Source organism: Chionomys nivalis, chromosome 7 (assembly GCF_950005125.1).
Source record: "Chionomys nivalis chromosome 7, mChiNiv1.1, whole genome shotgun sequence".
In the NCBI taxonomy this organism is placed as follows: Eukaryota; Metazoa; Chordata; class Mammalia; order Rodentia; family Cricetidae; genus Chionomys; species Chionomys nivalis.
The window spans coordinates 61,719,921-61,745,531 of record NC_080092.1 but is presented as its reverse complement, the minus strand read 5'-3'; the positions used below and the strand labels follow the sequence as shown (position 1 = coordinate 61,745,531).

Below are 25,611 nucleotides of genomic sequence, written 5' to 3'. Positions count from 1 at the left end.
TGCTTGCCATCCAAGCATGAGGACCTGAGTTCAATCCTCAGAACCTAAACTTTTTAAGCTGCCAGGCACTGTGGTAGACACCTGTGATTCCACTTGTGGCAGGCAGAGACAAGATGAGCCTGAGAGCCTGCTCACTAGCCAGTCTAGAAGAGTCCTGAGCCATGGGTCCCAGGGAGAGACCCTGTCTCAAGACACAAGCCAGATGGTTCCTGAGGAGCCACACCTGAGGTTGGCATCCGGTTTCTGCATGCACTTGTACACGTGCATATGCACACCCACGTATGTAGTCACACACACAGCCTACACATCCACCACAAATAGGCACACGCACATATACATACACAGACAAAGACAGAGAGTTAAAGGAGAAAGAAAATTATCTCCTGTAAACGGAGGTTTTTTTCTGTTCAGCCCCATCCCGCAGTTGCTTCTAAATAATCACTCAGAGAGAGACTTAATATTAATTACAAACTGATTGGCCTATAGTTCAGGCTTATTCCTAACTAGCTCTTACATTTAAATTAACCCATTTTTATTCATCTGTGTGTTGCCACGTTTCTGTGGCTTTTAGCAATCCGTTGGTATCTTGTTTCTTGAGCAACTGGCTTGCGTGTCTCTCGACTCTGCCCTTCTATCTCCCTGTATTCAGTTTGGCTTTCCCGCCTATCTATATTCTGCCTTGCTATAGGCCAAAGCAGCTTTAATTATCAACTAATGAGAGCAACATATATTTCACAGCGTACAGAAGGGTTATCCCACAGCAATCTCCCATCACCACCACAAAATTAGCTTCCATGGTTTTGGAGCCCCAGACTCCAAAAGGACCTAGTGCATCCTTCCCAAATCCAATTTATTGCTTTTCAAAACTGATATTGAGCAGTGCGGCTACACAGTGCATCCTAAATCCTGGACTATCAGCCCTTTGCTTAGAGGTCATTGACCCGCAAACATTCTCCACCTATGCAAACTAGGTCCAGAGGGAGGCAGCGACTTGTGCAGGTTCAACAGGAAGTTCGTGTGGACGTGAAACCTGTTCACAGGTGCCAAAGAGAAAAATGGGAGAGAAGGGGAAGAGTTCTGAGTCCCCATGGACTGCTTCTGGTTCTTTCCAGTCGATCCTCTCCAGATAGGGGACTGTGAGGCAGCGACAGGCACAACGGTGGGACCAAAAATTCCAGGAACCACCTGCTGGCTCTAGCCCTCTCTGCTGTGTAGTCCTGTACAGTATATTTAACCTTTTTCTGAAACTTAATTTACCCCCAACAAAATAAAAATAGGAATGCCTGCATCGAGAGAGACCTGTGAATATTAAATTAAATAAGCGTAGAGACTCTAAGTTCCCAGCAGTGCTGAGCAGCTAATAACAGTCCAGCCCTCCTGGAAGCAGCTCTCACAAACCCTAGGCACAAGGCTTTATAGTCAGTATTTGACTGTGCTGCCGAGAAACGAAAGCAGCCAGCAACTGGGGAGTACACAGGCCTTAAAGTCACACTTGGTGAAACGCACGCTTATTTCCCTGACCTCTCCCACGTGGACACTTCAGAGTTCTAAAAGAATATTGAGACTGGAGTTCAATTAGAGATCAGCAAGCATCGAGTTAATGAGCCAAAAGCCAGAATTTAGGGTTTCCAAAAAAGGCTGGAAATAAGAAGGGAGATCCTGAAAAAGAAGGGACTCAGAGAGGGAGCCGAAATTTTTATGTAAGTGTTCCTCAAATCCTAAGCTCAGTCTTCACCGTTCTGTGAATGGATAGAGAGCTCAAGAAGCATGGGAAGAGAGCAAGAGCTGAGAGAGCTGAGCCGCCAGTTCAGCAGCTGCCACTGTGTGGGAGGAAAGACTCCACAGACAACCTAGGGTTCCCATGAAGCCCAGCAGTCTCATTCCTTGGGTATCAGACCACAGGATTACCAGCAAAACTAAACTACAGCCACAGAACCAAAGAGGTTCTCCATAAGCCTAACTGCCTTCTAGAACAAGGCTAAGTAGAGGAAGATAATCTATTTAAAGTCTCTACAGGGATCGACCTACAATGTCTACATTACAAACAAAAACTTCAAGACACACTAGGTAAGAGAGAAACGTGAGTGGAAACAAACAGGATCTGCATCTAACCCAGTGTTAGGGGAGTCAGTGTACAGTCATGGTATTAAACCTGCTAAGACATTGCAGAAAAGGATGGAAATAAGGACAGGTGTTTTTAAAGGCAAGATTTGGATATGTTTTTAAAGAAACTAAATGGACGTTTTAGAGCTGATACATTTATACATTGTTGGGTGAGACCAGTAGAAGATTGGATACAAGACAGAAGGGGATACCATGCTTGAAGACAAGAGAAATGATTCATGGGGTGGGAGCTCAGGGGTTTGAATCTCTAACACCCATGTGAAAAGCTAGTGTTGCGAAGCAATCTCAGCACTGGGGAGGTAGGGACAGGTGGATCACTGAGGTCCACTGGACACTCAGCCTACCCTTGTCTGTGAGCTTCAGGTTCTGTGAGAGACTCTGCTTCCAAAAATAAGGTGGAGAGTAATTGAGAAGGATACCCACAGTCAACCTCCGGCCGCCACATACACATACGCCACAAACACGTGCAACACCCATACCTACCCCAAACACAGACACCAGACATTGTTCAACTGGAATACAAAAAGCAAAGGATACTGATAAAAAAAAAAAAAAACAGAGCTCCAGTGACAAAATATTGAGTCCATACAACCTATATATAGAGAGATCACAACATATATAAAATTGGCATTCCAGAGAGGAAAGAATAAGAAGGAAAATAATTAAAGGAATATTGATTCATATTTTTCTAAATTTGTTCAAAAGCATCATTTCACAGATCTATGATCCTCAGTAACCCACACAATAAAGATTCAAAAAAAAATCACACTAAGGCATGATATTGTCAAAATCCTACAAAATCGAAGATGAGGAATCAATCTTAACTAGGGGAGGGAGGAAGAGAGAATGAATAATCATATGGAGAATCATAGTTGGTTCTCATCATAAAGAGTGGGGACAGGAGAGGGAGAAGAGCATCTTTGAAATGCTAAAAGACAGAGCTGAGCCAAGCCTTCACAGCATCCACAACAGTAGGCTTGAGAAAGAGGAAGACTGAGACATTGTATAGACAAACGAAAACCGAGGAAGTTTGCCATAGTAAACCCACTCTGGAAGAAAGGTTGAAAAGGATTTCAAAGGAAACGACATCAAATGGAAAAGTGAGATCTGTAGGAGAAATGACGAATAATGAAAATAGTGTAAATGTGGTAAATGTAAAATATAGTTTCCTTCTCAGCACCGCTGAGGCTACTTTTGCCTGAGTAGCCCGTTAACTTTTAAACCAGCTGCTGGTTTAACTTTTAGGCTGTGGTTCCTATGGCTTCTACACACACTAAGCTCCACTTCCTAAATCTTAGCCCACTTTCTAAAGCTGAGTACTTACTCAGCACTTCCAGGTAGGGCCCAAACACTGCATACACGGACACAGGGTACGTTTCAAGTCCAAACCAGAAGTGAGAAAACCATTGTTGAAGGTATCAGAGGTTTGAACAACACTATCAAATAGCTTAACTGCCTTTCGTGAAATAGTGCTGGTTAGTTTTTGACAACTTGACACAAACATAGATATAGCTGAGAAGTGGGACTTTTAATTGAGGAATTGCCCCCACAGATTGGCCTGTAGACAAATCAGTTGTGTGTTCTCTTGATCAGTGATTGATGTGGGAGGAACCAGCTCACTATGGATTGTGTCACCCTTAGGCTGGTGGTCCTGGGGTGTATAAGAAAGTAGGTTGAGCGACCATGAGAAGCAAGCCAGTAAGCAGCACCCCTCCATGGCCTCTGCATTCAGCTTGCCTCCAGATTCCTGTGGCCTAAGAGTTATAAGCTGAAATCACACACACACACACAAAATCAAGCTGCTTTTGGTCATGATCTTTTATTACAGCAAGAGAAATCTTACTAAGACAGGAATAAACACTAACTAAGAATTACAGAATGTAAATACTTCAAGGGTGTCTATGGAGCATCCATCACGGTACACCACAAGCAGACTCACAGAACACATCTCAATACATCTTGAAGCAGTGAAATCGCAAGGGGTGTGTTTTCTGACCAAAGAATAACGAAATCGGAAGTCAATAACAAGGCAGGTGGGAGAAAACACAAATCACCAGCATGTGCACCAGGGGACATCAGGACAGTGCCTACAGGCATTTTGAAGTGACAAGAGGATGCAATGTACAACTGTAATAACTCAAAAATTTAGACAAAATGAGCACATTCCTTGGGAGAAAAAAAAACACACAAGTTACCAAAGGGATGGGAGATGGGGAGTATGGGTGGAGTTAAGGGGAGAGATAGGGGGTGAATGCAACCAAAATATATTGTGTGCGTGTATGAAATTCTCAAAGAATCAGTAAAATACTATATTTTCTAAAACAGAAGTCACCAAAACTAGTGCAAGAAGAAATAGAAAACTCTTTATATATCTGCCTCTATTAAAGGAACTGAATTTGTGATTTAAAATATCTGCATGCACACACATAAACACCAGGTCCAGATGGCTTCACTCGTAAATTCAATCAAGCATCTAAGCTGAAAATGATACTATGTCTACACAAACTCAGAAACCAGAGACAATGGGGACACCTCACAACTCTTTTTATGAAGTTAACATAATCCCAGTACCAACACTTAAAAGGATATTTTAAGAGTCTTGCATGGTGGCTCAAAACTATAACCCTAGCACTCAGAGGGCTAAGGGAGAAGATCCTGAGGTAGAGGCCTTTTTGAGCTACATAATTCATTCAAGACTTACCTAGGCTAACCAAAACTGTATAAAAGAAACCAAAATCACTTTAGAAGTGTAAATACAGCATCCTTCTTAAATACAGATGCAAAACTTTGTTTGAAAATGCTTGCAAATTAGACATGGCAAAAATCTAGAGAGAATAGTAGATCATGAGCAAGTAAGGTTTGTCCTGGGATGACAGATGGGTTCCACATCTGTAGATCAATGAACGCCATTCACCGTACTAGCCAGATAAAGGAGAGAAGTCATGTGATCCTTTCTAGAGGCAGGAAATATCTTTACCAAAATGTAGTTCCATTCATGATTTTTTTTTAAAGTAAAAATAAAAATTGAGGTGCTGTAGAGATGCCTCGGTGGTTAAGAGTGCTCACTGCTTTTGCTCAGGACCCAGGTTTGGTCCCCAGCATCCATACTGTAGCTCACAATTGCCTGTAACTCCAGTTCTAGGGGCCATTAAGCCCTCTGTTGGTATCTCCATGCTCCTGCATGCACCTGATGCTCACAGAGACACACACATACACAGAATTTTTAAATTTTTAACTAACAAAATAAAAATAGAAAAATTTTTTCCTTGCAAACTAGAAATAGGCTAGAACTTCCTCAATGCAACAATCAGCCAATAAAAATGTATATTAAGCCGGGCGGTGGTGGCACATGCCTTTAATCCCAGCACTTGGGAGGCAGAGGCAGGCAGATCTCTGTGAGTTCGAGGCCAGCCTGGTCTACAGAATGAGTTCCAGGACAGCCAGGGATTTTTTTTTTTTAGACAGGGTTTCTCTGTAGCTTTGGGGCCTGTCCTGGAACTAGCTCTTGTAGACCAGGCTGGCCTCGAACTCACGGAGATCCACCTGCCTCTGCCTCCTGAGTGCTGGGATTAAAGGCGTGCACCACCACCACCTGGCCTGACAGCCAGGGATATTACACAGAGAAACCCTGTCTGGAAAAAACACCAAAAACATATATCAACATGATTAATAAAGAAATAATAAGCTCTTTCCTTCAAAGATCAAAATCGAGGCCAGAAAATACCCGCCCCCTCTGGAATTTTTTTTCCCCAACATCACATTGAAATTTTTAAGCAAAACAGTGTGGCAAAAATGAAAACTATAAGCAAAGAAATAAAAGTCAAGCTATCAAAAAGAACAAGCTATTGATACACTCGAGAGTATGAATAGTTGTCAAAAACATTTTGCTGAGCGAAGGCTGCCAGCCACAAAGGAATACATGTGCTGTTGTTCTATTCCTGTGTGATCCTCGAGCACAGAAACCTCATTTATAAGGACAGAAGCAGATGAATGGTTGCCTGAGGGCTGGGAAAGGGGGTGGAGTGATCGTAAGTGGGGAGCTTTTGAGGAGATTAGATATGTTCCATGGTCTGAGTGCAGTGATTACCACAAGGATATGCATTTTCTTAAAAACTCACTCAAGGTGCTGGAGAGATGGCACAGCAGGTAAGAACACTTGCTGCTGTTCTGGACTTTGGTTCCCAGCAGCCATGTGGTGGCTTACAGTCTAGTTCCAGGGGATCCAATGCCCTCTTCTGGCCTCTGAGGGCACCAGGTACTCACACTGTACACATACGTGAGTATGAGCAAAACATTCATACACATATAATAAATAAATCTAAAATAATTAATTTATTCAGTTATGCACTCAATTTGATCTATTTTATCATATAAGTGATGTATTCTTAAAGCTGATTTCTAAAGTAGGAAAAAATAGATGTCGCTAAGACAAAGTAAGACCCAGACTCTAGAGAAAAGATGCATACTTCTCATTTGACTCAGACCTGAAATTCAGGCCATTCAGCCAGAGAATTCTTACATCTCCATAATAAAGACAAAAAAACAAGCAGGGTTTCTTCTTGGGCAAAAGACTCCAACATATGTCACAGGAAATTAATATATGAATAACTGATAAAAACATGAAGTTGTGCTCAAAATCATCAGTCATCGGGGAACTATAAATAGAAACACCAAGGTGTGACAGTTGAACCCCAACAAAAAGGGCTAAAACCAACAAGGAGACAAAGTCTCCTTGGCTAGAGTACAATTGTCGTTCACTCCTAATGGAAATACAACAGAGGGGAGCTGGGAAGATGGCTCCGCTGGGAAAAGTACCTGCCACCAAGCCTGAAAACCCGAGACTGATCCCTGGATCCCTCCTGGGGGAGAGAACCAACACCTGCAGGTTGCCCTCTGATCTCCACATGTTCACTTGGCACAGGCACTGAAACACAGATACCCACACACAATAAATAATAAACAAATGTTCTAAAGTGGTAGAACCACTTTAGATCAGAGTTGGGCCATTTTTTTTTATAAAATTATACATACATACATACATGAATCAGAATCAGCTATTCCACTCCTGGCCATTCACTCAAGAGGAACTAAAATGTCTGCAAACTTAATCATAAATAGGTACTCAGTGTCTTGGGGTTTCTATTGCTGTGAAGAAACACCATGACCACGGCAGCTCTTATAAAGGAAACATTTCACTGGGGCTGCTTACAGTTCAGAGGTTTGGTCCATTGTCGTCATGGTGGGGAGCAAGGCAGACACAATGCTGGAGAAAGAGCCAAGAGTTCTACATCTTTATCCACTGGCAGCAGAAGCAACTGTATCCCATACTGGGCATTGCTTGAGCATATAAGACCTCAAAGCCCACCCCCATAGCGACACACTTCCTCCAACAAGGCCATACCTTCTCATGGTGCCTCCCCCTATGGGCCAAACATTCAGACCCAGAAGTCTACGGGGCCATACCCGTGCAAACCACCATACTCAGCTAGATGTGGTCACACATGCCTGTAATTTCGCACTTGGGAGATGGAGACAGGGCCATCAGGAGGTCATGATCATTGTTGGCTACTCAGCAAGTTTGAGGCCAGCCTGTGCTGTATGAGAGCTTGCCCATAAATTAAGTAATTAAACAAATACTCACGGGTCTTCTTCATAATTACCAAAATATAGAGCCAACCCAAACACCCACCCTCAGGTGAACGGATAAATAAGCCAGGAGTGTTCATAAGTTAAAGAATGACTCAGTTGAAAAGACGGAATGAACTCCAGGTGCACTCCCATGTGGAACAACCACAAAACCATCATTTTAGTGAAAGGAGCAGGCAAAAAAAATACACAGGGCAAACCGTCAATTATCTAAGTGTGAAAAGAGACTAGACAGACAGTGGTAACAGAATTCATGAGAGTGGTTGCCCAGGAAGACGGTGGAGCCCTAATTGGAAAAGATATGAATTCATTTTCTGTAGGGATAAAAGTGTCACATGTCTTGATTGATGCAGTGTTTACACAGGTAGATGGTGACATTTGACAAAATTCAAATTGAGATCTGTAGTGTGGCCAGGTGTGGTGCTTCATGCCTTTAATCCCAGCACTTAGGAGGCAGAGGCTGGCAGATCTCTGTGGGTTCAAGGCCAGCCTGGTCTACAAAGTGAGTTCCAAGACAGTCATAGCTACATAGTAAGACCCTTTCTCAAACCAAAATAAAGGCAGGGAAAAAAAAAGAGGGTTTGGGTTGTTGCATGTGTGCTCACGTGCACACGTGTGGGCATGAGCATCCCATATTGAGCATGGAGGATCAGGGTTCAACCTCAAGTGTCACCCTCACCTTCCGCGCTTTGATGGGACAAGTCTCTTGTCACTCTCCACTGTGCACACCATGCTAGCTGACCTTCGAGCCTCAAGGGGTCTCTTGTCAGTATGACAGACATCTAGGGATCCGAACTCGGGTCCACGCACTTTCATGGCAAGCATTTTACCCAGTGAGCCATCTTCCTAGCCCCAAATATGTACATTTTATTGTTTTTCTTATTCTTCCATCGTAAAAGGAAAGCTGGGTATAAAGAGTTTGCTTAGTGTAGTAGCAATAGCATAGTAAATGCCCCAGGACCATTAACTCTCTCGTCCCTACCTTCCCCATCCCTCCCAAGCAAGTACAATAGATGTTAGAAAATCTATGGCTACTGGACCTCTGAGAAGGGGAGTGACAGTGTCCACACTGAAGTGTCATCCATAGCTTGATCAGGACCATAAATAGTGGCAGTACCCTGCAGTCACTTCACCTGTCCTCTTCTGTGACTTATCCTCCGGGTCTGTGTCTGGGGTCTCAGTCTTCCCAGACAAGAAGGTAGAATTTAGCTGGGTCATTCCAGGTGCCACTATTGACACTGATATGGAAAGGCACAGCTTGGATAACAGACTCCACGGACAGGGCTCCTTGGAGCAATGGCTCAGCCATTAAGGGCACTTGCTGTTCTTGTAGAGAACCCAGTTTAGTTCCCAGTACCCACATGGTGGCTCACAACCTGTAATCCCAGCTTTAGGGAATCCAATTCCCTTTTCTGGCCTCTCTACCAGACATATGCATGCACATGTGTTCATACTCACAGGCACATGCAGGGACACAAAAAGTGAAGTCTTTAAATAAAAAGACTGAGGAGAGCAAAATTCCATGAAAATTGACAAAAAAAAAAAAAAAAAAGCAGAGTGGGAAAACTCATGTGCTATCCAGACAATAAGGTTCACAAAGCCAGCAGGGTTTGGCTTGCTGAGGATACTCAATTGCTTATTTGCCCATTGCACAGGTAGACCAGCGTACCATGGCGTCCGTGGAAACCGAATGAGCATCCTCTGCCAGGGCTGACTGTGTTCTCCTTCCTGTCTGTCTTACAGCTCACGTATCTGCCCCCACCATGGGGGGAGTGTCGATCTTCAGAGATGGGGCTCGACTTCTTTCCCGTTTACAGCATCACCGCCTGTCGGATTGACTGTGAGACCCGCTACATCGTGGAGAACTGCAATTGCCGCATGGTCCACATGCCAGGTGGGTGGCAGGGTCCCCGGACCTTTGCAATTTCTCGCCCGACAGGAAACGCCTCACCACTATTGTTCTAGGGAGACTGTGGTACCTGACAACCAAGAGGCAAGTGGAAAAATTCCATCCTTCCATCCATCCATCAGGGCAGCATCCTGGTACACAGGGGTGCCCAGATGTGTGCATCACCTCCGTCCCCATGCTCCATATGCTTGCCAGTTGAATGCTCCTCTTGCGTCCTGAGTTCAACATCCAGATAATGGGACACTCGTGATCTACACATCCTGATAATGTGCCTGTTTGAACATCCAGATGTCTGTGGCTTTCACCCAGATGTTTCTCTTCTTGCATCCAAATGTCTAGCACTCTTTTGAGTGCGGCAAAAGTCTATTAGTGAGCAAATGAATGTGCCTGTGCAGACACTTCCATCGTCAGACTAATAACGTCTGCTGCCATCTCATTAGAGGCAGTCAGCGTGTCAGACGCAGGCCTGTGGAGTGGGAGCTGGTTTGGGCAGGACAGTGGTAGCAAGGAGGGGTAACTGGGACTGTAGGCATGGACCTTAGCTTCTATTTCAGGCTTCTCTGTTCACTGTGTGGGCTGGCCCACGTTACTAACCCTCTATGTTCTTATTTATTATCTTAAAAAGAAGAAGTAAAGATGCCCTGGAAATTACAAAAGTCAGTGGTGATCATATTAGTGCAAGAGGTGGTAGGAGCAAGTCACGTCTACTAATGGCCTACTGTGTTCTTGGAGCACTGTTGTTTCCTTTGATATTTCTGTGCTTATGTCCTACATTATTTAAGCTTATCTAACAAAATACTTGTGGTGGGGACAGTTCATCACCCATTGCTTCTGTTGTGACAGCTCTCACGTGAGTCTCCTTATGGCTGAGTTCTGAATTAATTTTCTCAATGATTAGTAATGATCTTAGTCATCCAATATTAGAACTGTTGATCTTTAAAACTATCTCTGTTCAGAGCACTGTTAGGGGCACTAACGTTAGGAAGGAAAGACATAGGAGTGGGCCCAAGTAAGCCATGCTGGGCCTTGAAATCAACATCACTCCCATGGCTGGGGTCACAGGTAGCTCTGAGGGAAGACCCAGAAGGGGGCTTGTAGAAGCTACAAAGGCAGTGGATTGTCCCCTAGATTGGTTTCTCAACCTGTAGATTGTGACCCCTTTGGGGATCACATATCAGATCTCCTGCTTATCAGATATTTACATTACAATTCATGACAGCAGCGAAATTGCGGTTATGAAGTAGCAGTGAAACAATTTTATATTGGGAGTTAGCCCAACATGAGGAGCTATATTAAAGGGTTTGCAGCATCGGGAAGGTTGAGATCCACTGCCCTATTTCCTCCAGAAAAGAACATAACCCTCCCAACACCAATGATGCCTGTGGCTGATTGCAGACCTACAAAAGTGCAAAAGGATAAATGTGTGTTGTTTTACATAATGACATTAAAATTGCCTATGAACTTCTTGGGCAAAATGGAAACCACATCACTTAACATGTTATTATTGGAGAAAGGGAATTGCACCAGCTCTTCGACGGTGTAAAAAGGACTTGGAGAAAAATGGTCCCAAAAAAGACCTTTCTGTTGGATCTTGACTTTAGTGTTTCACAAAGAAGAAAAGAAAGGAGGAAAAAATAAAACAATCATCAGCAACAAAAATACAGATCTTAACGCTCTGCAGAGAGATGCCAGAGAGGAAGACTAGGAAGACCAGCATCAGACTGAACCCCCAGACATGAGCTTTCCCCATAAAACCTGAGCCAGAGGCAAGCAGACAAAGAGAGGTTACAATCATTCCAACTGTGACAAGATCGTGACATCTCAACTGCGTGAGATGATGGGTGGGGCTGTGAGGGGGCACAGAGCTACCCCAGGGTGCTTACAGCAGTGTGGTGTGCTGAGAAGCAGCAGCCTCGGTATGGCACGGACCCCTGTGCCAACCCCACCTTATCTCCAGCAGCTCGCTGTCCAGAAGGCTGGGTGCTGAGTCCCATGTTTTTTTCTATTTGGAAGCTTAACACAAGGGTTCAAGGAGACCACATGGCACCTGGCTTAGAAGGAACCTCCTTCCACCCTACCCCATCTCGTCTTGTCCCCAGTTTTCCAGACAAGTTACCCCATCATCCATCATTGTGAGCCACCAAAAGAGGGTCAGGCAAGTCTCATGGTTTCCTCACAGCAGATCAGAAGTCACCTCCAGATCTGAGGACACTGACCAGTGGTACTCACCAGACTGTCCCCTGAAGGCAGCTTCTCCCTGTGGTTACAGGAAGTCTGTGAGGAGCCATTGGCATGCATGGCTCCTATGTGATTAATGCTCTTTCTCTCTTGGCTTCTCTTCCCTGCAGGGGATGCTCCTTTCTGCACTCCGGAGCAGCACAAGGAGTGTGCAGAGCCTGCCCTCGGTCAGTACTGGGGACAGAGAGAGTGGGAGGTGAAGTAGAGATTGTGGGGTCATCTTGTGGGGACACCAAAGTCAACCTTGGGAAAAGGAACAAGGAAGGGATGCATACAAAGAAGTTCTGCAGGAGAAGCTGCAGGAAGCTGGTGAGGGAGAGAGAAGAAGAGGAAACCATACGGGTGGATGAGGGCTGTAAGGGAACTGAGGGAGAGAAGGAGGCATGGAGGTGGTGATGAAGAAGTAGATTTCACAGGGAATGGAGGATACAGGAAGAGGGCAGAGATGGAGAGAGGTCAGTCAAGGGGCCACTGGTTCACCTGAAGGAGCTCAGTGAAGCCAACACACACACATATGCATGCACATATGCATGCATGTACACATGCGTGCATGGAGAGCCCAAGTGCATCTGAAGGGAGATCTTCTTCCATCCCATGTGTGCAAACATAAGCCATTCTGGGCCCCATTATGCCACCCACTGCCACCTCCTCACCTCCTCCCCACTCTCCTCCTCTCACAGCCTCCAGGGCATTTGAGGTCTAAAAGAACCGCTGTTCCCAGCTAGAAAACCTCCTGGAGGCAGGGGGAGCACCCAGACATGGGTTGGAGTAGCTCAGCAGCTATTCTGTGGTCTACCTCCCCTCTCTCCAGCCCCAGGAAAGAGCAGACAGAACTTTAAATGCTGCATCCTCCAGTTCCCTCAGCAGCTGCTCTTAGTAGAAGTAAGTGAGGACAAAGCTGGACTCCTGTGGTAGAGGCCCAAGAAGCAGGGTTGGCTTACAGTGCATGCAAAGTCTTCTTTGGAATAAAGATAAGAAAACCAAAAGAAAGGCATAAGGGTGAGGGAGAACAAAAGAGGAAAGAAGGAAGAGAAGGAGGGAGGCAGGGAGGGAGGTACTGCAGGAACCGTTTTTCTTGCTAATGGTTAAGAAAACTTTTGGACCCTTGCAATTAAACATCAAGGTGACTGCAGCAGCGGAGGTAGGGATTCATCTCGGTAGGAAGCAGGAAGTAAGGGACTCATCACCTGCAAAGCACTGTGAAAGGTCAGGAGATGAGAAAGTACAGCGATGTCAGGGGAGGGGAGGCTTGCTGCTCACAGGGCTGGGATTCTTCCTGGAGGCAGACCAGGGTGATGGACTAGCAAGGTGCGAATTCTTGCTTTGCTGCCTTCAGCAGGCTTCTTGCCAAAGCTGGGCTGAGCAGTGGAGAAGCCGCTCTCAAGGGCCTGGCTAAAGTTGGCTCAAAAAGAGAGTCTGTCAGAGGGCAGCAGTGCCTTCGACCACCTGGTCTGGTTGGGGAGGACCCGGAGAGCTGCGTTCTGGGTGTCAGGGGAGGGGGTTAGGTTGCTCCAGGATAAGGATTCAAGAATCTTTACTGGATAGCGTCTCGGCAGGCGGAGGGCATGGTGTTGGCTATGGGGAGCACCAGAAGGAATGGCATGAAGTCCCGAGCTCCTAGCACAGCGTTCTCCATGTTAACTTCCATGGTGGCCCATTTTTGGGGTCAGAACACTGATGCTAGAAACAGGAGAAAGCCCTGGGAATGGGGGGGGGGGCTCCCTAAAAGTGACAATGAATCAAACACTTTGAAAGGTCCAGAGGGCAGTAACAGCAAGCAGAAAGAAAACAAGACCCTGGCACCATCCCAGCTCAGCAATTCCCTAGCCCATTTTCCTGGGGCCCAGCTCCCCCTCCTGACTTGCATCTTAATGCCTAGAATCCAGGTATGCTGGGCCAGAGAGCCTCGCCCCCACCCATGCCTGCCTGAGACCCTCTCCTCTCTCCTCCAGGCCTCCTGGCAGAAAAGGACAGCAATTACTGTCTCTGCAGGACACCCTGCAACCTGACCCGCTACAACAAAGAGCTCTCCATGGTGAAGATCCCCAGCAAGACGTCAGCCAAGTACCTGGAGAAGAAATTTAACAAATCTGAAAAATATATCTCGTAAGTTAAGTGGGAGGGGAGGGGGTGGGGAGGAGGCATGCAGAAAGAGGCAAAAAGCAAGCAGTTAGCTCAATTTAGCAAACATTAATTGAGTACCTGCTGTGTGCCAAGCTCAGAAGACAAAGTCACAAAGAGCTTGCAGCCTCCTGGGGAGATAAGTGCAGGATTAAATGCCACATAGGGCCTTGACGTCTGGGACGATGTTGGCTATAATTGAGATATGCAGACACTAAGGGAAAACCGTAGTTGACTGCACTTTGCTCAGGGCAAGGTTCAGGGAGAGCTTGACCTTTCTAAAGAATGTATAATTCTCCTGGTGGGTCTTGAGCCTCTGTTCCCTCTTATGGAAACACTTTTCCAGCCACTCTGCCCGCCTGCTTCCTCGTGGTACCTGTCTCCATTTAAACAGCATTGCCTTAGAAAGTCAGAGTATTCTCCTCCCCCGGCACTGTGGTGTTTTCCTTTATAATATTGCTACAGTGTGTGACTTGCTGTTAAATAAGCGGTTCTGTTCTGGAAAGGAGCTGACACAACTATCCTTCAGGAATTAGGTTTAAGGGGCGGGGGCGTGGAGAGATGACTCAGCAGTCAAGAGTGCTGTTCAGATTCTAGCACCCATATCAGACAGCTCAGAAAGGTCTGTAACTCCAGCCCCAAAGGATCTGAAGCCCTCTTCTGACCTCTGTTATACATCACACACACAGGCACACACAGGCACACACACACACATGCACTTACACCCCAAGACACACACGTAGAAAAAACATTTAAAAGAAGAAGAAAACCAACTAGATTTATCAGGAGAAAGGTCCAAGACCACGAGCAGGCCTTGAAGTGGGAGTGTATTAGAAAGAAACAACAGCATGTCAAAAACCGTGTGCTGGGACCTTGAAGGGAAAGAGAGGCTTCCCTTTAAAGCCCGGAAAGGCGCTTCACTGACAGTAGTAGCTGAAAGAGGAAGAGAGATAAAGTTAGAACCATGGGGCTGGGAGATAACTCAGTGGTTAAGAGCACTAGCTGCTCTTCCAAAGGACCAGGGTTCAATTCCCAGCACCCACATGATAGCCCGCAACTGTCTGTAACACCAGTGCCAAGGGTTCTAACACCCTCATATAGGCAAACCAATGTACATGAAATAAAAATAAACAAATCATTAAAAAGAAAAATTATAGAGTCACAGTGAAAGGGGTGGGTGGCAGGGGCTGGGGAGGGACCCAGAGAAGAAAGCCTTCAGATGACCCTCCCAAACAGGAGGGTTAGCTGGCTTTTGTAGGTTTTCAGGGGCTGGGCGGAACTTTATAATGTGGTTTAGTTTGGGATAGCACACATGACAAACAGCCTACAGAGCCAGGTACCACTAATAAATATCTGTCGGCCACAGCAGACAACAGAGATGCTGGGCAGGAGGACATACCCTGATTTTTTCAGGCCATGGAATCTGGTCTCTTAGGAGACTTAGACAGCCCCTCTCCGGTTTCTAACTTTCTTTCCCTTTCTGAGGCCTCCTTTATTGCCGCCTTACACACTCATCCATCATAGTGGGAAGCTCCCCAGTGGCAGAAACTTCTTCTTGTTCTTTGCTCTCTACCAAGTACTGACTCTTCTGACCAAGACCTGGGGCACAGAAAATCCCTTGACACAGTAAATGAGCCAGAGAGTGTATCCTGGGGGTGGGGGAACTTAGGACAGAGTTGGCATATGGTGCATCAGAGACAACGGGAAAGATGGACATGTCACAGGTCCTATAGGATGAGCTAATAGCAAGCAGGGGCGGGGAGTTTCAGGGGTAGACTTGTGTTAGCCTAGGGAGCAGCTGAATGTTTAGAAAGTCAATGACAAGCTCAAATTTGTATTTTATAATTTTATTTGAGATAGGGTCTCACTGTGTTTGAGGGCTGGCCTCAAACTCATGATCCTTCTGACTCAAGTCCCATTGCTAGGATTATAGGCCTATGTCCCCATGCCCAGCTGATCAAATTTGTATTCTACTTATTTACTAAGTTATGCTGACAATTTCATAATATATGTGATGTCTTGTGGCCATTTCGCAAGTTGTTAACTTTCAGTCCCCTGCCCCCTCCTGCAGACTCTTCTTCTTCTTCCCCGAAGACCCCCCTCCTTTCATGTCGTTTGGGGAGTGCTTGTGTCCTGCAGTTAGGGTTGCTCACACGAGCACGGGTGAGGTTATGTACCAAAGTGTAGGCAAGTAACCAGTGATTATACCCCTGAAGAAAGCTCCTTCTCCCTTAGCCACCACTGGGTGAGGCCCCGTGAGTCCTCCCCCAACCATGCAGGAATGCTGATGGGCCCTGTCTTGTACAGGTCCTATTCAGGAAACCTTAGCCACTGAATTCACAGATGCGGGGAATGGCCTCGGTGTGTCCCGAATTCAGCGGTTCACCACACTCCTCCTATCCTCCAGCTCTTCCATCCTTTCCACCTTTTCCATGGCATTGCCCAAGCCTTGGGGGCATGGAGGGGCTGGTCTAGGTGTTCCATTTAGAGATTAGCACTCAACAGTCGCTTACTCTCTGCACCTCAACTGGTTATGAGTCTCGGTGTTAGAGCTGACTGCTCACTGCAACAGAAGCTTCTCTGAGCAGGTGCTGAGAGCTGCACTAATCTGTGGTCATAAATATAAGGACTTAGAAGGCAATTTGACACATGTCCCTTTAGCAAAAACAAAAGTACTAGACTCCCTCAGGGGCGGGGGGGGGGGGAGTATAATCTCCCTAGCCTCGGGCTCTTGAGAAGGTTTACAGTAGTGGATATAGATTCTTTCTTGTGAAAGAGGCCTCAAATGCAATCAGAAAGCAGTTGGTTACCCCTATAACCTTCATGCCATATTGCACCAGTGGGTATATCTCCCCCGGCAGGTTAGTATTGTATCTCACAGGGGTCACAGCTGAGTAAGACCAATGACAACTTTTCTACCTCAGCACCTGCCTGTCACCTTGAAAGCTGGGCAGCAGGGAGGAAGCTTCCAGCTCAGTTCCTGCCTGATTCTCTATGCCCTGTCACCAAAATATGTGTGATGTCTTTACCATTAGTTTTTACTGCCTCATTGGGGTGGGGGGGGTCAACCAAGAGCAATGATAATAGTCTGTGTCAGATTTGTGTTCTTGAACTCTGCTCCTTGATAGAACATTCTGGAATGATAGATTCTACCCCTGTGGTCCCCAATGTGGTAGCCCCTGGCCATGCCTGGCTGTGGAGCATCTGCCACGGTCGTTTGTGTGACTAAGAAACTGGATTGGGATCTTTAATTCGAGTCAGCATAACCGTTTCAGAAAGGCCCTCCAGGCAGCAGTCGGGGAGAAAGCCAGATGGGAGAACGGGAGCCTGTTCGGTGCCCTACAGTTCCAGTGTGGGAGCCGCTTGCTTCTCTCTCTCCCAGCCACTCTCCCGTTCCAGAACAGTCGCCAGGCCCCTTCCTGAGATGACTTCTGTTCAACAGGTTCAAAACAAGGGGTACAGAGGACATGTCAGGCCCCACAGAAGGAGGCTAGGATGTAGGAAACACCAGGCCCTGCTGCTTAGCAAGGCATTCTGCGAGCAGGAATGAGTTTCTCTGCCAAGATGTGTCTCGTTAACACACCTGCCTGCAGGAAAGTCACAGAAGGAGCCCAGGGCTTCTGCCAGGAATTCCCCAGCCAGCCATGGGCCTGCTCTCAACAATTCTCCCCAGCTCTGACAACTGACTAAATAATGCCAGGTCAGGGTCTCCCACCACAAGAGGCTTGTTAGGAATCTCAGGAGGAGCTGGGCGGTGGTGGCGCATGCCTTTAATCCCAGCACTTGGGAGGCAGAGGCAGGTGGATCTCTGTGAGTTCGAGGCCAGCCTGGTCTACAAGAGCTAGTTCCAGGACAGGAACCAAAAGCTACGGAGAAACCCTGTCTCGAAAAATCAAAAAAAAAAAAAAAAAGGAATCTCAGGAGGAAGATGGGGACTCTCCCGAGTGACCATTATCGCTTAGATATTCTCCTGGGGCAGACACCCAAACTGACACCAGCCTAGTCAGGATGAACTCATTTGCATGTTAAAAACCAAGAAGTCCCCAGAAGACTCAGGGACTTGGATCCAGGCTGGACTCCCAGAAAGGTTACCAAGAGAGAGGGGGGGTAGAGTTAAGGACAAACAGGGACTCAGCTGGTTCTAGAGTTCTACCTTTGGCAGCTCCCTGGGCCTCCCCATCCATGGGAAAGCTAGATTGGCCAGTCCCATGAATGCTGACGGTTCTAACTGTGTGTGGGGTTTAATTTTCCCTCTGCAGAGAGAACATTCTTGTCCTGGATATATTTTTTGAAGCGCTCAATTATGAGACAATTGAACAGAAGAAGGCGTATGAAGTCGCTGCCTTACTTGGTGAGTTGGAATGTCTGTCACATAAATTTCCACATCTCTTGGATGGGCATGGGGAGATGGGCGGGAGACAGGCAGACAGACATGTAAGCCTCCCAAGGAGGCACACTTGTTAACGTACTAGTTACTCTCTGTGTACTTGCTGGGGTAGCGGTTATAGATCCAGTTCAGGCCTCAGCCTAAGGCCTCAGTCTCGTCTGTGCAGCGAGGAGCAAACACAAAGGTCTCACAGGGCATCCTCAGGCCTACCCTCTTGGATTTCATAGTCTGTATCTAGGTTGGAGTCAGCGTCCCAGGACCCGAATGCTAGCAGAAGCGTGGAAGAAGGGTATGTTCAACTTACGTGGTCTCCAGGCATCCAAATTATAAAGTTCTCAGGTGGAGCCTGGACTGCAATGCATTGAGAAGCTGAGTGTTGTCCCCTGGACCCAGAGCCCTTTCTCAAACAGGAAAGAAGAGATGATGTCTCCAGATAACCACCAATCTGACTGCCACTCCCACACAAGTTCCCATTGGCTGCCCTGGTCCTGATGGGATATAATGCACACAAGGAACTAAGATCATCCCTGCCTTAGCCCATCTGGACATTCACATTCTGGTCAAGGACCAACCCTTCAACTTGTGCCACCTCCTAGCCTCTCTAAAGAAAGGACACAGTGCCTAGGAGTAATGGCAGTTGTCCCTGAGACTGATCTCAGTGATAGTGGCATCCTGGGAGGGGCAGGCCTGAAAGTATAGAAGGAAGAGCAGGCTTTGAATCCAAGGGCTTTCTGAAGGCCAGCTGTGAGGCCATGGACAGGGAGGGGGCTTCCCCTGGCTGGACCTCTGGTTTCTGTAAATCACCCAGTATGTCGCCTGACTTTCCAGCACTAGGAAAAAGCCTGAGAAAAACAGCTTAAAGAGGGTAAAGGCTTGTTTGGGCTCATGGTTTCGGGGTTTGCAGGCCAGCATGGTGGGAACAGAGTGATGGAGTGGAGCAGTTAGCATCATGACGGTCAGAAAACAGGGAGAAGAAGGGGAAGAGAGAGGGAGGAAGGGAGGGATAAAAGGAAGGAGAAAATATATCTGTGCATGCAGGCTCTTTCCTTTCTCTTTTTCCCTTTTCATTTTTCCCTTTCTGTCTCCAGGCCCCCAGCCCATGGGATGGTACCTCACATAGTGAAAGTTGTCCCCACACTTAGTTAATTGTCCCCAATCTAGTCGACAATGGACTTGAACCATCATCCCTAGTTCACTGTGGCAGTTAGCTCAGATAAAGGCCATTAATAGCGGTCTGTGGCCCTAGATAGTCACCATGCTGGAACTCAGCCCTGTCTGGTATGACCAGCGCCATGGGGGCATTTTTATACTTTATCTAGGAGGAGAAAGACAAAGCCTTTGTTAAGTGCCAGCTATATGGGGGTAGCTGTCATTTAGGCCTCTATGAAGGTTATTGTGGTTAAAGGCCCCGAGTCACAAAGCACAGGCCATGCCCCCTCACTCAGCCATGGAAGGCCTGTTATTTCCCCTTTCCTCCCGAAAGAGGATCAAGCTTGCATGAGCAAGGGTGTACTCCTGCTCGCTCGCTCTCTCTCTCTCTCTCTCTCTCTCTCTCTCTCTCTCTCTCTCTCTCTCCCCTCCCTCCCTCCCCTCCCTCCCTTCCTCCCTCCCCTCCCTCCCTTCCTCTCTCTCCTTCCCTCTCTTCCTCCTTGCTCTTCCTCTTTCTCCCCCATCTCCCTCCTCTTTCTCCCTCTCTCTTTCTCCCTCCCTCCTCTTTTCCCTCTCTCTCCCTTCCTTCCCTCCCCCCTCTCTCTTACACAGAGGGAGAGAGAGAGAAAGAGAGAGAAAGAGAGAGAGAGAGAGAGAGAGAGAGAGAGAGAGAGCACACAAAGGGTTCAGGCTTTGACTCTGTCACGTCTGCATCAGATATAAGGATGAACTTGTTCCCAGCATCTTGTTCCCGCCCAGAATAGCCTGTGAGGAAATGGTGCCGCCATCTGTGCCTCCTGTGAGGGAAGTGTGTACCACATACAAACCTTCAGCCATCAAGCCCAGCTCAGCCTTCTCCCACCACTACCCAGTATGCACACCACACAACACCCCCATGCTAACAGACGGCATGTACACTGAAACCAGCCTACAGGTCCATGTACCCATGGTGCTCCAGAACCAGAACACACACACACACACATTTACACAGCCCCATGTCCCACCACATAGCTTCAGAGGCACCTCCATACACACAGCAAACCTAGGCAGACACAATCTATGCCTTTATGTCCACATACTCGTTACATATGCCTACATGGCACACACAGGAACACACCTACACCTACATAATGCTCATACTTGCTGTATACACTCAGGCACACTCTAGCCACCTCTATCACACACACATAGATGCATTCTGTGTGCCTAAAGTAGACAGAGATATGCATACACATAAAGCCATCAGTGATCAGACATGCACTACACACATTCTGCACCCTGTCTCTACCGACTGTGTTCCAGCTGCACTGTGCACCATTGCAAATGCACACCTCATACCTGACATATTCACACAGGCACACACACGCCTCAGTAAGCTTGCACTAGAAGGATGGGGGTGGCAGGGAACAAAAGGGAGCCATCTTGAGTTCAGGGAGGTGGGGTTATTACATATAGCTGAACAAATAGGCAGGGTTATCACACACAGCTGGATAAGCCTGTGGGGTTATTACATTATACAGCTAACCAAGGAGGCAGGTTCCACTAGTCTCAGGAGGAGCAGTCTTCAGGCCATAAACATCTGGGGTTAAAAGCTATGGTCGGCATTTTTGCACACACTGTTAACATTCACACACAGACCAGAGGCAGGTGTTCCCTTCCCTCTGAGCCTCACCCAGGGAAGGCTTTGCCACTCCCATGAGGTAGGGGCACTGGGGTCCTTGACATGGCAGTGCCCATGTCAACAACACACTTTCACTCAGGACTTCATTTGCTCCCTAAACAGGCCCATGAGCCTCATCAGTGAGTGATCAGCCCCAACCCTGTTGTCTAGTGGCATACGTGTGGCGGTGAACCTGTCAACAGCCTGGCCCTCCTGCGACAGGGTCCAGGCTTCCCTTGGAGGGGCCACCCTCAAGAGCTCATCATCTCTTCACCCCTTCCTGGATCTGTGTGTAAAACCCAATCTCTGGTCTTTTCCCTTCCTCTGCAGGTGACATTGGTGGTCAGATGGGATTGTTTATTGGTGCTAGTATCCTTACAATACTAGAGCTCTTTGATTATATTTATGAGGTAAGATTTGGGGTTACCCTTGGGGAAATGACCAAATGGTGGAACGCCCAGACTGAGAACCAAGCATGGCTGAGCAATAACTTCATTCTGCCCACACAAACCCGCTTCTCCAGAGCATAAGTCAGGAGTCTCAAGGAGAGGTGGATGTGGAAGAAACGGCATCCCTGGCCCTCTCTTGGGTCTGACCTGTGCCACAGAGAGGGAATGGAGGAATGAGAAGAGGCCAGACTGTGCAGAGGCAAGGCTTGGGTCCCTCACACAGTGGGACCAGGGCAAGGTTTCATACCCCAGGTAGTCCACATCCATATGCAATATATCACACACCCAACATATTACATGCTCATGCATCACACACGTATCATACTTAAAACATACATATACCACATGCATTCACACAACGTGTTCACAGACATGCACACACACTCAAACCTCTTTCATAGATCTGCATACTACACACAACACACTCAAGAGTACACACCACCCACAAGCCTGTCCTCTGAGTGGCCTGTCTTCCAAGGCCTAGCCAGCCCCAGAGAGGGCACATGTCCTAGGAATCTTCATCAATCCCCAATGAGACCACAGTATCCATAAACTGCCTCTGCCACCCATGGTCTAGGGAGATGTGACCCTCTAGACACAGTTGGGGCCACATTTCTGAAAGATTCTCAGAGGCCCTGGAGCATGTCAGTTCTTACAACTTCCTAACCCTAGCAAGAGCAAACCTACCTTGGTCTACTCTGCCCACGGCTCATCTGGGCAGAGAACCTGCTGTGGCCAACTACCTGAAGAGCAGCTGTGTTAACGGACTCACCTACCTGTAAATAGGTTCCATGCCAGCACTGCCCTGCCATGGTGATCACTTGGTGACCTCCACGTCCCTGGCCACAGATGGGCAATTCACCCCAGGCTGGGTGTGCCTCCCTGAAACAGGGGGTGATCCCAAAGGTCCCACAGCACTCCCACGCTGCATATGCCCTCCGGACACTGGTTATCAGTCACCCCATTGCCTCCCAGGAAAGGTAAAATACCCCCAAGCATCAGTAGAGCCCCTTGTGACCAGTGCAGAGACTAGTGTGTCCCTCAGCATGTGACTACAACCCAGAGAAGGCCCGATTCTTGCTCTGCATTATTTATTCATCCTCCTGAAAAGCCGCACAAAACGAAAGGCAAATTGAACCGCATTAGAGAGCATATTTAAGAACTACCCTTAATTGCTACAAATAAAGTATTATAACCCTGGTCATCCCTCATCTTGTGGAGGAAGCAGTCCTTGGAAGTGACTAATGAAGCTGGGTGTGGTGGCATATCTCTGTAATCTCGATACCAGGAAGTTTGAGACAGGAGGATGGTGAACTTGAGGCCAACCTGAGCTACACAGTAAGAAAGAGGTCCCAGAATGCTCTCTAGGACCCATGCGGATCTGAGTGTACCAGTGCCTTTAACTTCTCCATTGGAGAAAGAGGTCCACACAGCAAGGCGGAGCCCTCCCCCACCCTCTCCCAAGCTCTGTTTGGAGCAACAAAATCACAGGAAGGCCAAAAGGTGAGCTTGAGCGAGTGAGGCCCTCGAGACGTCCACCAGGCAGAGCTCTCGCCTTTATGTACAGCCACCGCCCACACACTCACTGCGTGATCCCCTGGTTCAGCCCTGAGGAAGGATGCCCTTTGGCCTTTGCACCATCCCTCCAGCCTGACTGTGCACTTCCTGTCTTCCTGATAGCTGATCAAAGAGAAGCTATTAGACCTGCTTGGCAAAGAAGAGGAGGAAGGAAGCCATGATGAGAACATGGTAAGGACAACTCTGGACTCCTGGAGGCTCTGTAGGACAGACGGCAACCTCTGCTGAAGGAGCAGACAGCAAAGAGCTAAGGCTCTGCTCTCAGTTGTCTTGGGCACTGCCTAGGTCCTCTGAGTCCTGACTGTGTGCCTGAGGGAAGTTCCTTAGCCTCCCTAAGCATCTGCTAGGATCATAAAGCCTCAGAGGGGACTCATGGGCTTAGGAGAGATTGTGCTTGCATTTCAGAGACAGCAAGGGCTCCACCAGCCATGATCCCCACTCCACCTCCCTTCCTTCCTTAGAATGTCTCAGAGTCATAACCTCCTTTCACCTATGTCCCCTCCCCCAGCCCTGTCTCCATCAACTCCCCTCCCTCCTCACCCCACCCCTTCCAAACTGACCCCAGCACCACAGCCCTGGCACAGCCTCTTGTCTGGTCCTTCCTTTCCCCACATCTCTCAACCATCTGCACACTGCAGCCTGGGAGCCTTGGGCGAGGTACAGCATTTCAGGTCTACCCTGCTCAGGAACTCTTCTGTTTCCCCGGGGCCAATCCTGGAGCTCTGATCAGCTGAGGGGCAGAGGCAGAAAGCCACACGCTGGACGCCAAAATGTAGGGGCATAAACGACCGGCAAATAGGATTAATCAGACTAGCTTTAAGATCAGCTTTATTAAGGGGAAGAAGGGGAGAACTTACAAAACCAAGGTTCCAGTGGAGAGCAGGAAAACAGAAGGGAAGGCGGGGAGCACACCTGCAATATTTATAAGTAAATAATATCCTCAGGGGATCCCACCCTTCAAGCAAGGTGATTGGCTGGGCTTCCCCTACAACTCACAGGACTTTGCAGTAGAGTTTTCTGAATGAGTGACTGCACCCCCTTCCTTTTCCCTGCAGAGCACCTGTGACACAATGCCGAACCACTCTGAAACCATCAGCCACACTGTGAATGTGCCCCTGCAGACAGCTTTGGGTACGCTGGAGGAAATTGCCTGCTGACACCTCAGGCAACCCAGCACCTCCAAACAGACCTTAAGGCCCAGGACAGGGGACAGCAAGCTCAGGTGGAATGGCCCCTGATGACAGAAAGAAGCAAGAGCCCCCCATTATGCACACATTGCGAACTTCTGCCAAACCTCACTCTGGCCACATCTGACATGAACTGTCTCGGGCCCTGCCATTTGTCCCTTGTAGGACTGACGAGTCCCACTCCGGAGCTGTTCGAGAACTAATCTGCCATCACATCTCACTGCCAGATGTACAAAGCACCTGCATGCTCAGACTTCTTATGGCGCCACCTCCACTTCTGTCTTGTACATGCTATTTTCTCCGTACAGTTTCCAGAGCCCACACTGCTGCCCATGCAGTGGGACCAGGTTCCAACCCCAAAGCCACCCTGAGCCCAGCTCTGGAATCAAAACTGCACGGTCAAGAAGGAAACCACAGAACTCTCTACAACGTTTGACCCTTGTGTTGTTTGTGAAGGTTCTTGACCCACCCACAAACCCTTGTCCCCTAAACGGCCCCTGGGGCTCCTGCACTAAAGGTGACCAGTGCCAACCTCCTTCTTATCCCAGCACCTGTGGAGGTGGTATAGTGGCCTGGGTGACCCCAGTATTCGTCCATGGAGCCACGTCCTTCTCACCCTGTGACACAGCTGTAGAGTTGGATTTCTTTTTGTTTTGTTTTGTTGGGGGCGGGGGCTGTTTTTGTTCGTCTGTTGATTGTTTCGGTTTGCTCTGTTTTATGGGCTTTGGTTTTGATGTTCCAAGGTTCGGTTTGGGTTTTCCATTTTCTTTGGAGTTTATTTATTCGTGCTTTGAACCACAGTCATATTAAAAGCTGGTCTTGTGGAAGTGGCCACATCTGTCTGCCTTTTCTCAGCATCTAGTTTTCTGTCCCTGAGAGCGCAGGAAAGCCTCAGAGCTGCCAGCCAAAGCTACGGAGAATGTGTTTGCAAGGTTCGTCGACCGAGCTCCCTTTCCAAGGTGTGTGCACCGTGTGTTTTATCCTAGTCTAAGCCACGACTTAATCAGTTGCCTACGTAATCCACTAACAGGTCAAATCCTGTGTTCTGCAGGACACCACCGAATGTAAGTGTTGTTTAAAAGGGAGAGACAGAAGCTACCCATGGCAGAAAACCCTAACAAAGAGACCTTCCAGGGCCCCTCGCTCTGCCGCCCTGAGTCCTC

General features: G+C 47.7%; 1 protein-coding gene across 1 annotated transcript in view; it reads left to right on the top strand.

Annotated features, from left to right (window-relative positions):
• Asic2 (acid sensing ion channel subunit 2) overlaps positions 1 to 25,280 on the top strand; it is a 283,277-nt gene extending 257,997 nt beyond the window's left edge. Inside the window, exons 4-10 of the mRNA XM_057774916.1 lie at positions 9,514 to 9,664; positions 12,028 to 12,084; positions 13,870 to 14,023; positions 18,298 to 18,389; positions 21,565 to 21,644; positions 23,364 to 23,432; positions 24,317 to 25,280. Coding sequence (XP_057630899.1) covers positions 9,514 to 9,664; positions 12,028 to 12,084; positions 13,870 to 14,023; positions 18,298 to 18,389; positions 21,565 to 21,644; positions 23,364 to 23,432; positions 24,317 to 24,418 — 705 coding nt within the window. The 3' untranslated portion in view covers positions 24,419 to 25,280. The remainder of the gene's footprint in view (positions 1 to 9,513; positions 9,665 to 12,027; positions 12,085 to 13,869; positions 14,024 to 18,297; positions 18,390 to 21,564; positions 21,645 to 23,363; positions 23,433 to 24,316) is intronic.
• The last annotated feature ends 331 nt before the right edge of the window (positions 25,281 to 25,611 follow it).